The following is a 12,988-nucleotide window of genomic DNA, read 5'->3' as shown; positions in this document are numbered from 1 at the left end:
AGATCACGTGAACTTGAAAGACACTTGGGTTAGTTTACTTAATTTATATAAGCACTTACTTTTCTTTAAGCCAATTAAATAGAGCTATTTACAAATTAATTTTGTCAATACCATCTGGAGGTGGAAAAATATCACATATCTATAACATACATACATAGACATGCATAACATACAGATAGACACAAACAGAGATCTTATAGCTTTTATTTTACAAATTTTAGCTGTGTCTCAGGTGAAAAACTCAAAAGAATAGTTGGATCCAAATTGTGATTCTGGCAGATGGACTAAATTAAGGTTACTTGCTGTAATGGCCAAAGTCTTTTACTAAAGTTCTTTGTTGTTTTTTTTTTTGCATGCTGTTAGGATCCTTTTAGAGCTGTTTTTGGAGTCATTTTGTCTTTTAGAAGCTTCTGCATACCAACCAAAGAATGCATTCCATTGCCTCTGAGAGGTTTGGAATCCTCTCTTTTAAGGGTGCCCCTTAGGAGCTGGCGCCATGGCCGAACAGCTAAGTGCGTGTGCTCTGCTGCTGGCGGCCCAGGTTTGGATCCTGGGCGTGCACTGATGCACCGCTTGTCAAGCCATGCTGTGGTGGCGTCCCATATAAAGTGGAGGAAGATGGGCACGGATGTTAGCTCAGGGCCAGTCTTCCTCAGCAAAAAGAGGAGGATTGGCACGGATGTTAGCTCAGGGCTGATCTTCCTCACACACACAAAAAAAGTGTGCCCCTTAAGGTAGATTTATCTAAGTCAAAGGTTCCCCAGAGTGGCCATTAAAATTCCAAATTATCCAGAAGTTCACCTGTTTTTCTAGGAAGGCACGAGATCCTGGTCCAAGGACCAAGTGGAACCTATCTTGCCTTTGGATTCCCTAAAGTGTCTTAACTCTGAGGGGCCCTGTTTTCCAACAGCTGTTCTACACCACCAGGAATCACATGTCCCCCCTTTTGAACAGGAGGAATGACCTACCAAGGAGCTTCAACAAACAGAACCAGAACAAGAACAAACAAACAGAAGTGGAAAACGAAAGAGTACTCACAAGGAAGGGCGATGCCTTCATAAAAACAGATCCTGAGTAAAGCTGGAGAGCTCAACCAAAGGGAGAGAGCTGGGATCCAAGAGGAGACTTACCGAACTGAAAGGAAAACGATGACTCATGGAAGTGGAGAGCATGAGGGGCTCCAAGGAGTACTTCACATGGTTCTGGGGGTCATTAGTTTCTCAGGGGTTCATTTCCTTTGGCTCCCACTTCTGACCACCATGTAATGTCAACCTTAAAAATAGAATAGCCAGTTATTTTACCAGCAAAATGAGTCTATTTGGCAACAGCAGAGGAATTACAATTCAGGACATGCAAAGTATGGTGAACTATAGGCAAGTACAAGAGAGCAAAGGAGAGGGGCTTACTTTTAAAGAGGAAAAGAGAAAGTTGGGAGGGGCTTTTTTGAACAAAAGTCCATTGGAGGAGAGGAAGAGTCCAGGATGGTGATGGCTTCCCATTGGCTGGGCTGTTGCTGGGCAAGGAGAAAATCTTCCTTCCTCTGGCTGGGGTGTGTAAAGTACGCTTTTTCCTGCTGGGGAATGTGAGGTAGGGCACAGTAGTGTGTGGGAGCTTCCCAGCTCCATTTTAAATGAGGTTTCCTTTATTTATTTTCACAATGGGCTTTTCAGGAAATTTGAGTGAGAGATGCTGAGGGTCTGGGCTGAGCAGGACAGTGGAGAAAGGAGATGACTTGAAGAGACCTAGGAGGTAGAATTAGTGATGCTTCAGGGCTAACTGGGGGTGGGGGAGAGGAAGGGCTCTAGGAAGATGACCTGGGCACAGGTCCTCTGGGTGTACCTGTCCAGGGGGTCTGGAGCTCAGGAAAGAGGTGTGAGCAGGAAGTGTAAGTTTCAGAATTCTCAGAAAACCGGTGGTGGAAACTGTGAATAAGGATGAAGTCTCTTTTTCTTTCTTTTAAAAAAATCAAACAAATTGAGAGACTTTTCTTCAATACAGATTGAGAGCAGGCTCTGGTAAACCTTTGGAAACTAGCCATAGCGCTGTAATCACCCTAACCTCCTTATCCCCCACTTGTGTTTCTGGAACCTCAGGATAAAAAATGGTGAAACTGCCCTATCTGTCTGTCTGTCTGTCTGTCTATCTATCTATCTATCTATCTATCTATCTATCTATCTATCTATCTATCTATCTATCTAAGGAAGATTAGCCCTGAGCTAACATCCGTTGCCAATCCTCTTTTTGCTGAGGAAGATTGGCCCTGGGCTAACATCTGGGACCATCCTACCCTACTTTATATGTGGGATGCCTGCCACAGCATGGCTTGATAGCGGTGAGCAGGTCTGTGCCCGGGATCCGAACCTGCGAACCCCAGGCCGCTGAAGTGGAGAGCGTGAACCCAACCACTATGCCACTGGGCCGGCCCAAAAACTGTTCTTTTAAATGGTACAACCATCTTGCAAAGAACTTGAAGCTTCCCACAGGACTAGACTCTCCCTGGGTCAGGCTTGGAAGGTTCATAATGGAGGCCCCAGGGAGGCGCACGTTGGGCTGAGCTGGGACTGGTCTGGAGCCGAGCAGGCCTTGGGAGTCTCGGACCCTGCCCACCGCCTCTCTTTCTCTGAGGTCCTGCCCTGTGAAGTCTGCCTACGTTCATTGTCCCTTCTCCAATCTCATCCATAGGAATATGTGTGAATTTCCCTGGCCACCTGCCAAAAATGATATAGCTATAATTTAAGTCCTGCCATTCTGCAATACTAAAAGATCTTTCACTTTGCGAACAATTTGTATTACTCTACTCTCCTATCCCAGTATTCGAATTCTCTCTTGTCCTTCTTGCTGTTGGATCTGAGTCCTGTGAAATGTGTTGAGATTTGCTTTACAGCCTCATATATGATCCATTTTTGTAAATGGATGTACCTTTCAGAATGTACTTGAAAAGAAAGAGCATTACGCAGTGGTTGAAAGCATCGTTCTGCACATATGGTCAGAAGTCAAGTTTCATTCTGTTCAAGTCTTTTATATATCGTGACCTATTTTTTTGATTATTCTGAGAGAGTTGTTTTAAAATGTGCCACTTTGTGGATTTATTTATTTTTACTTGTATTTCTGTCTGTTTGCCTTATGTATCTTGAGATTAAGTAATTGAGGTGCACTCAAACATACAATTGTTTTATCCTCTTCCATCTCTAGAAATCACTTTCACCTGAAAGTCTGTCTTGTCTGACAACGTCAGCTTTCTTTTGGGTAGTATTTGCTGGGGTGTCTTTGTCATGTGTCTGCTTTTAGTCTTTCCGTATTCTTATGTTTTAGATATGTTATTCTATAAAGCATATAGTTAGGTTTTATCTTTTAACCCAGTCTGATAATTTCTTTTTTTAATTGGAAGAATTATCCACTTACAGTAATGTAATCAATGAAATATTGGATTTAAGTCTACCATCTTATTTTGCGCTTTCTGTCTTTCCTGCCTTTTTAGTCCTTCCATTTTTTCCCCCTGTACGAGCTTAGGAAGTGTATTCTCTGTTCTAATCTTTTAAAATTACCACCTGTGTACTTTTTGTTTTCACAGTTAAAATACTCTTTTTAAAAATTATTTTTATTGTTTTAAAATATATACAACATAAAATTTATTATTTTAACGTGCACAGTTCAGTGGCCTTAAGTACATTCACGTTGCTGTGCAATCATCACCACCATCCGTCTCCAGAACTTTTCTCATCATCCCCAATTGAAACTCTGTTCCCATTAAACACAACTTACCTCTCTCCCCTCCCTCAGCCTGTGGTTACTGCTAGTCTACTTTCCGTCTCAGTGAATTGGACTATTCTAGGTATCTCATATAAGTAGAATCACACAATATTTTGTTCTTTTGTGACTTAGCATAATATCCTCAAGGCTCATCCATTTTGTAGTATACTGCAGAATTTCTTTCCTTTTTGAGATATAATAATACTCCATTTTAACATATGCCACATTCTGTTTATCCATTCATCTGTTGATGGGCACTTGGGTCGCTTCCACCTTTTGGCTATTGTGTATAATGCTGCTGTGAACATGGGCATACAAATATCTGTTTGAATTCCTACTTTCAAGTCTTTGGGTATATATCAAGAAGTGGAATTGCTGGGTCATATGATAATTCTATTTTTAATTTTTTGAGGAACTTCCATACTGTTTTCCATAGTAACTGCACCATTTTACATTCCCACCAGCAATGCATGAGGGTTCCAATTTCTCTGCATCGTTGCCAACACTTGTTGTTTTCTGTTTTTTTGATAGTAGTCATCCTAATGAGTATGAGGTGATATCTCATTGTGGTTTTGATTTGCATTTTCCATTAGTGATGTTGAGCATCTTTTCATGTGCTTATTGGTCATTTGTATATCGTCTTTGGAGAAATGTCTCTTGAAGTCCTTTGCCCATTTTTTAGTTGGATTGTTTGTTTTTTGTTGTTGTTGAGTTGTAGTTCTTTATATATTCTGAATATTAACCCCTTATTACATATAGGATTTACAAATATTTTCTCCCATCCTGTGAGTTGCCTTTTCACTCTGTTTATAGTGCCCTTTAACACACAAAAGTTTTAAAATTTGATGTAGTCCAATTTATCTGGTTTTTTTTTTTTTTTTTTTGGTTACCTTTGGTTTTTGTGTCATATCCAAGAAATCATCACCACATCCAACATTGTGAATCTTTTCTCTGTGTTTTTAATTCTTACGTTTAGGCTTTTTATTTTGAGTTAGTTTTTGTGTATGGTGTAAGGTAAGGGCTCTCCTCGTTCTTGTCCTTGTGGCTGTCCAGTTCTCCCAGCACCATTTGTTGAAGACTGTCCTTTCCCTATTGAATGGTCTTGGCACCCTTTTTGAAAATCATTGATCTTATGCAAGGATTTATTTTTGGGCCTTCTATTCCATGGTCTATAATGCCTGTCTTTATGCCAGTACCATGCTGCTTTGATTACTGTAGCTTTGTAATAAGTTTTGAAATCAGGAAGTGTGAGTCTTCCAGCTTTGTTCTTCTTTTTCAAGATTGTTTTGGGTCTACAGGGTCTGTTGAGATTCCATATGAATTTTAGGATGGTTAAGATACCTTTTTTTTAGTAGATTTTATTTTTTTAGAGCACTTTTAGGTTCACAGCAAAATTGAGTGGAAATTACAAAGAATTCTCACATACCGCCCCTCACACACACAGCACAGCCTCACTCACTATCAACGTCCCACACCAGAGTGGTACATTTGTTACAATCAGCGAACCTACACTGACGTATCATCTGTCACTCAAAGTCCACAGTTTACATTAGAGTTCGCTCTTGGTGTGTACACTCTATAGGTCTGGACAAATTATGACATGTATCTACCATTATAGTATGCAGAATAGTTTAAATTTATTTTAAGTTACCCAGTCTTGAATTTGGGTAGTGTCAGTCCTCCAACTTTGTTCTTCTCCGTCAATATTGTGTTGTATATTCTGGATCTTTTGCCTCTTCATATAAACTTTAGAATCATTTTTAGAACTTTTCTCTGTGTCTTTGGAGTTTTGCAATTTTACTGTGGTGTGTCTCCATATGGATTTCCTTTTATCTATTTATGATGCTTAAAATTTGTAAGGCTTTCTGAATCTGTGGTTTGATATCTTTCATCCTTGCTAGAAAAATGCTCAGCCATTATCTTTTCAAACATTGATTTCCCCTCCCACCTCCTCTCCTCTCCCTCGTGGAACTCTGATTAAATATCTGTGAGACCTTCTCATGCTCTCACCCACAGTTCTTGGCCACTCTTCTCTATGTTCCATCTTGCTCCTCTTTGTGCTGCATTCTGTGTGCTTTCTTCTGGTCTGTTTTCCAGTTTATCAATGCTCTATTTAGAGAATAAAGCTCTTCCATGGAGTTTTAATTTTCCTTACTTTACTTTGTATTACTGGAAGTTCTATTTTGTTCTTTTTCAAATTCACTACATTATTTTTTATAGTTTTCTATCTGCAGTAGATATTTCAAGCCTGTCTTGTTTAATTTAAATATAATATAGTTTTTAATGTGTATCTGATAATATCTGAAGTCTTTGAATAGTCTGTTTCTTTTGTCCAGTGTTTCTGCTGTTTTTTACTGGGTTCAGCCTGCTAAAACAAATCCCACTAGCTGTAAAGGTTTATCTTAGAAAGCCAAGTGTCTTCTTCCTTAGTTTTCCTCCTTTAGCATCTAGCCCAAGGCATCAATCCAAGTGTAGCAGGATATGTTAATAATTTGCATCTGCTCTACCTTGGCCTGCAAGGAAGAGGTTTGTGGTAAATGTTACTCATAACTCCAGCCAGTGAGTTGAAGCTGACCTGAACATCTCCCAGGGCTAAGACAATATCATGACCACTTCAGCTAAAATGAGGGACAAATTTTCTCATTGAATAATGCCTATTGTAGGCCAAATGCCTTCAGAGTAACTTCTGAGGACTGTGTAATCCACTGAGTATTTCTTTAGCGCCTGAATGTCTCTGATAACCACCTCAGATGCAGAGCATAGTGTTAGATGTGCTAGATATCATGTGATGTCCAGGATCTGCTTTCAAATACTCCAACCTCCCCAAAATTTGGGGGGCTATATGAAACAAAATTGGTAAAATCTCAATAATCACAGAAGCTGGGTTCGTTATGTACATGGGAGTTCATTATACTGCTCTCTCAGCTATTGTGAATATTTGAAAATTTCTTAATAAGTTGTTTTTGCCTTTTCCTTTTACAGTGTGTTACAACATCTTCCTCAGGCCTATTTTCTGTTTGTGTTACCCCAGGCCGACGTGCTGGTGGACAGGGTCCCCCGCTGCCCAGTCTGCACTGGCATCGTGAAGCCGGACATCGTGTTCTTTGGGGAGCCGCTGCCCCAGAGGTTCTTGCTGCATGTGGTTGACTTTCCCATGGCAGATCTTCTGCTTATCCTTGGGACCTCCCTGGAGGTTTGTCAAAAGGCCCAGTGGTACACAGAGTGTACGGGGAGGAGGCTGGAAGGACCAGGCAGAGGAGGTGGGGGCTGGTGGGGGTGGCTCCAGGTGCCCTGGGAGCACTGTGGGTCTCTACCTTTGGGAGATGAGTGGATTCAACTGGCGAGGAAGCACAAGTGTTCCAGGCCTGGGGAGCAGCAGCCAGAGCAGGAGAATGGGGAGAAGGGAGGATGTGCCTCTTGGAGGTGCTGTAAGTGTGGGTGGGGCACAGCGTGTGAGGGAAGGGAGAAGGGAAGGGGTGTGGGAGTGGTGAGGTGGGAGCAGGCCTCCAGGTCACATCGCAGAGACTGATTTTGTGCTAGAAGCAGTGATAAACCTGAAGGGATTGGACCAGGGACATAGCTGGTCATCCTCGGGATCAGAGAGACTGTTGGGGTGCAGGGGTTGAAGTGACCAGATGTCGAGGAGGCTGGTTCTAAAGAAGGCAGAGCTGAGGGCACAGTCAGACCACATGACCATGAGAGACAGCAAGGAGAGGGAATGGCTGGACTTGGAGCCTTGGGGTTGGGGGAGGGAGGTGTCTGGCTCGGTCTGCAGGGGTTCAGGCCATTCCCTAGTGAGGAAAAATTTAGAGGGAGGATGCTGAGTTCAGTTCTGCACATGTGTGTTTGAGGTGCCTGGGAGACACCCACTGGACCTGTTCAAGAAACTGTTCTACATCTGAATCTGAAAATCAGGAAACTTGTAAAGGATGTGATAAGAGCAAGAAATAAGACCCTGAAATGAGCTGTGCCCGATTGGATGTAGGCACCACAGGGGCAGAAGGGCCTGAAAGACCTGCGCTCAGGGGTCCTGGCCAGCCACAAAGGCCTGGAGTTGTGTGTTTCTTCAGCAAATCTGCCTGCATGTGCTGGGCCGTCCTAGTGCTTTTGGCAGACATAGTAAGATGTCATAGTAAGTTATATAGTATGGTAGGTGATGTATCTGTTATGGGAAGAATGACAAGTAGGATAGAAAGGCCATGAGGGGCTGGGAACTGGTTGTGATATCAGCTTGGTTGGCTTGCATCACTTTGTCAGGAAGGTGACATTGGAGCTAAGAGCTGAAGGAGGTGAGAGTGTTACTGTCAACCTAAAAAGCAAATTTTCCTGTTACTTTACCCTCAAAACAAGTTTATTCAGGGATTGCCAAAATAATTGCAATTCGGGATGTGCATGCCATGCCAAACCACAGGCAAATCCAGAGAACAAAGGAGAGGAGCTGCTTTTATAGAGAAGGGGGGGGGGAGAGGGAGGGGCTGTTCTAAAGGAAAGTCCATTGGGGGAGAGTGACAGTTCAGGGTGGCAACAGCTTCTCATTGGCTGGGCTGCGGCATTTCTTATTGGCTGATCTGTGGTGTTTCTCATTGGCTGGACTGTTGCCAGGTGGGGAGAGAAATCTTCCTTTGTTAGGAAAGTAGTTGTACTTCCTGTGGAGATGCAAATGTCCCTTTCTTCCTGTTTGGTGTGATGTGTGATGCGGATGAGAGCTCTCCCTGCAGGCCTTCCCCATCCAGTTTAGTTGAGGTTTCTTTATTCATTACCCATAGCTAAGCAGATGTCTGGCAGGAGACAGACACGGCGCTGGGCCACATGGAGCACGTGAGGCAAAGGCGGCAGTGAGGATGGTCTGATTTCCTGTCCTTCTAGGTGCTGTGTGGTGAATAGAGACAAGCATGCGAGCAGGGAGAGCCAGTAGAGGCCCTTGCAGGTGGTGATCCTGGTGGCGATGGTGGGTGGCCAGGTGCAGCCAGCAGAGAGCATTGGAGCCCAGGCCGATGTGAAGGTAGAGTCCATGGGAAAGTGTGGATGCCTACAGGACTCCAGGGTTGTGACTGAGCAGCTGCAAGGATGGAGCTGATTTCCTGAGACAGAGAAGCATAGTGGTGGTTTGGGGGAATTCGGCCTTGGTCACACTGATTTGAGGAGTGTGTTGGGCTGTTGAGTGGACGTGTGGAGCAGGCAGGTGGATTCTCGAGTCTGGAGTCCAGGAAGGAGCAGAGGTAGGAACTGGGGTGCCAGAGTGAGCAGATAGAAGAGCCCAGAGTGTGGACAGATCTGGGGGTCCGCACACTGGGCCTGGACAGAGGGACACGAGAGGGGAAAGCAGAGGGGCCAGTGGTCATCAGTGGTATGTGGTGCTGAGCTTTGCTGACCTGTGCTGGCCACTGTGTGGACAATGGGGCCATCAGCCCTCTTTATTTATTTATATATTTTTTGTGAGGAAGATCAGCCCTGAGCTAACATCTGATGCCAATCCTCCTCTTTTTGCTGAGGAAGATTGGCCCTGGGCTAACATCTGCACACATCTTCCTCTACTTTTTATATGGGACGCCGCCACAGCATGGCTTGACAAGCGGTGTGTTGGTGCGCACCCGGGATCCAAACCTTCAAACCCCGGGCCGTCGAAGCAGAGCATGCACACTTAACCGCTGCACCACCAGGCCAGTCCCCTCTTTATTTTTTAAGTGAAATGAAAATGGCCTTTTTTTTCTGATTATAAAAGTACCATATGCTTGCTTTAAAAAAATTCATACATTATATAAAGATAGAGAACAAAGAATCTACTTCAATCCCACCAGCACTGTTAGCATTTTGCTCTGTGTCCTCTCAGGCTTCTCCTCTGTACAAGTATGTACACATACAGGTGTGGTGATCTTTAACCAGAAGTGGGACAGCACTGTGCACAGAGACCTACCTTGTAAGTGCCTACAGTGTCCCTTATAGATACGGATATGAGGTCCCAGCTGGAGACCCCAAAAGCAGAGTGCTCATCTCTAAGCATGGAGCCACTAGCACTCAGAATCTGTTGTGTTGTTCACGGATTTGATCTGTCTCATATGCTGCGTGGAAGAAATATTACTGTGCTTGATTATGGAGCGCTCTGGATCTCACTGAGGTGTGACATAATACATGGTATCAACCATGTGGTCTTTTCTAAAATCTGAAATATTCTGAATTCTGAAACACATCCAGCCCCAAGAGTTTTAAGATAAGGGATTATGGATCTATAACAAAATTTGTTTAAGCAATATCCTATTGATGAACAGCAAAAATAAATAGTATACAGTTTTATATTAAAATAATGTTGTAGTGAATATCCATATGCATTTTTACACACTCACACATGTACTTCTGTAGTAAATAAATATTGAGAACTTGCTTTCCAGAAAGATACATATTACATTCCCGCCAACAGTATATGAGCGGCCATTTTCCCACGTCCTCACCAATACCAAATGTTACCTGTCTTTAAGTTTTTACCAGTCTGATTGGTTAAAAGTAAATAAATAAATGTGTGTGTGTGTGTGTGTGTGTGAGTGTGAGTGTGAGAGAGAGGTTTTGCGTTTCTGTAATGAACAGTGACATTCATCTTCTCATGTTTATTGACCACTGTATCTCTTCTCTCTGCGTATTTGTATCTCTTGCCTATTTTTCATTGGTTTTTTTTTTCTGTTCATAAATTAGCAATATAAATTCATAAATTATGTAAAATGTTTATAAATTAGCTAATCAATTAACAATATAAAATTTTTGTCACGTTATAGGTATTTTTGCATTTTGTTTATGGTGATGAGGTTTAAAAAATTGTTTTTCTACATAGGAGTTTTATGTAGATAATGATGTGATAGTATCACGTAGTCAAATCTGTCTTATTTTCCCTCTTTTTATCTGACTTCAGCTATTATGCCTAAAGAGTCCTTCCGTAGCTTTACTTATAAACCCTAAATTTTCTTCAAGAACTGTTTTGTTTACATGTAAATCTTTAATCCATTTGAAATTTTTTCAGTGAAAGGCAGGAATTGAACATTTTCCTCCCAGATAATGAGCCAGTCTCAATACCATTTATTAATCTATCCATTTATGTTATTACTCTTGAATGAAAATTTCATTTGAGAGCTGGATGAAGAAGCCCAAAGCCCCTGTGTTAGGTCTCTTTGGAGGTCCAGATGGTGAGGGCTGTGGAGAGGTGGGACCACTGCCATCAGCCCTCGGTGGTGGCCGCTCTGTGTGGGACCAGGTCCTTGCTCTCGGAGTGAGAGCAGACAGACGAGACGTGTTGTTGTCAGTGGCGTGCTAGGAGAAGATGGTGTGTGGTGGAGGACAGGTGAGATTGTGTGTAACTGCTGGGATCAAACCCAGATGTGCCTGAGCAGGAACACCCACAGAAGCTGGATGAGGCTGAGAGGGAGGCTCAGGGGAGGAGGAAACAAAGGCATGGAAACCAAAGAGCAGGAAGGCAACTGGGAGAAATAAAGTGGATGGTGTGTTTTCCTGTGTCCAAGGTCTCACTGTCAGTCTGTGCTGTCCGTCTGAGGCCTCAGAGGCTGTGCACGAAGTGTCCTGAGGGGCTCGGAGGGTAGACACTGTGCTCCTCACGTCTTTTCAGGTGGAACCTTTTGCCAGCTTGTGCGAGGCCGTGCGGAGCTCGGTGCCCCGACTGCTCATTAACCGGGACCTGGTGGGGCCCTTGGCTTGGCGTCCTCGCAGCAGGGATGTCGTCCAGCTGGGGGACGTGGTCCATGGCGTGGAAAGGCTGGTGGAGCTTCTTGGCTGGACGGAAGAGATGCAGGACCTCATCCAGCAGGAAACTGGAAAGGTACAGGCTGCTGAGCATGGTCATCGAGGGGCTGCTTTCTTCACTGCCCTGGGGTCTGCGTCCACTTGGTGCACATTTGGTGTGGAGCTGTTTGGCTAAAACAGCAGCAGGGTTAGCTAATATTGGCTGTTGATCCTGCACCAGGCACTGTCTGGCTGTCTGTGTGCTTATGAATTGGGTGTTGCGATTCTTAGTACCTGATCTAGAGATGCAGAAACCGACACTCAGTGCCTGTGGTCAGCCGCGGAGCAGGGATGCGAGTCCAGGCAGGCTGGGCTGTGGGAGCCTGCACTCTTACCACACTTCAGCAGGTGCCTTATGTTCCCTAAAATAAGGCAGCACCGAACAGCTCGAGGCCAAGGCATGATTCTGAGGTGATACAGGTTCAGGAACTTTGAGAAGCTGAAGTTCTTTGTGCCTGTGTGGGACGAAGCCCACACCAGGGATGCTTTTAGGAAATAATCAATGTGACCTGTTACAATCCGTGGAGAGTAGAAAGCCAAAGAGCCTTGATGCTCTCTGGATTTCAAACCTCCCATAAACAAGTGAAGTTACAGAAAATGCGGTTTCCCAGGAGAATCAGTTAGCATGTGCACCTGTGACGTGGGGGGTTCTTTTCTATAGGAGGCAGCACTAAGCTCTGGAAGTCCAGTTGTCTCAGAGGATCATGGTGATTACAAGCAGGTATAACACTGCCCAAAGGGGATTTCACCAGAAGCCGGAATTGAGGGTCTTGTTGCCCCAAGGCAGACGTCTTGGGAAACCCCCACCCTTCAGCTGTGGCTGCCTCAGGGCCCTTCCCTCTCGCCTCCACTGGCAACAGCCCCCAGCCTCCGGCCACAGCCTGATTTCTTACCAATCGAACCAAAAAGAATACGAAGCTTATCAAGGAGATGAGACTTCGCATTTACCGTTTCCACAGGTATTAGACAACGTTGCCACTCTTATTTCTAGCCTTTCATTCCAGAGTTTGGCTCTTAGGGCTAAGATGTAGGTTGGTGCCATTTCTCATCTCACATGGGGGTAAATAAAGACCATCAAATGTCAGAATCGTGTTACTGAGTCACTTTATGGAAGCAGAGAATCCAGTTAACACCGAAGCTGACACTTTCCACGTTGAGAGAAATGGCAGCAGGGGCCTCTCACGGGGCAGTAGAGATCCTGGTCAGATCTGCCTGGCAGCATGCATGGGAGCCTTCTCCTGCCTCTGACTTCCTGTTTCCATTCAACAGCAAGACTGAGTCAAGTGGCCCCTAGGGATTTTTGGAAGTAGTCCTATAGGGTTCGACTTGTGCTGTTTTCTAGTTTCACAGAAATTTATGTCAAGTGGGTTATAATTTTAGGGGTTTATTTATTTAAAAAGAGTTGCTATCCAAGAGTAAACACTGAGGGATGAATTGCAGTCTAACCTGAGTTACTTTT

General features: G+C 44.0%; 1 protein-coding gene across 2 annotated transcripts in view; it reads left to right on the top strand.

Moving 5' to 3' along the window:
• Window positions 1-12,988, top strand: part of SIRT3 (sirtuin 3) — a 33,118-nt gene that overhangs the window by 19,299 nt on the left and 831 nt on the right. For both annotated transcript variants that reach the window (XM_004441092.3, XM_014795766.2), the window contains exons 5-6: window positions 6,782-6,943; window positions 11,357-11,566. In XM_004441092.3, coding sequence (XP_004441149.2) covers window positions 6,782-6,943; window positions 11,357-11,566 — 372 coding nt within the window. The remainder of the gene's footprint in view (window positions 1-6,781; window positions 6,944-11,356; window positions 11,567-12,988) is intronic.

The sequence above is a fragment of the Ceratotherium simum genome, chromosome 34 (assembly GCF_057802395.1).
Source record: "Ceratotherium simum simum isolate JZ-2026a chromosome 34, ASM5780239v1, whole genome shotgun sequence".
In the NCBI taxonomy this organism is placed as follows: Eukaryota; Metazoa; Chordata; class Mammalia; order Perissodactyla; family Rhinocerotidae; genus Ceratotherium; species Ceratotherium simum.
Note: the sequence above shows the minus strand (reverse complement) of the source record. Positions and strands in the feature narration are given on the sequence as shown.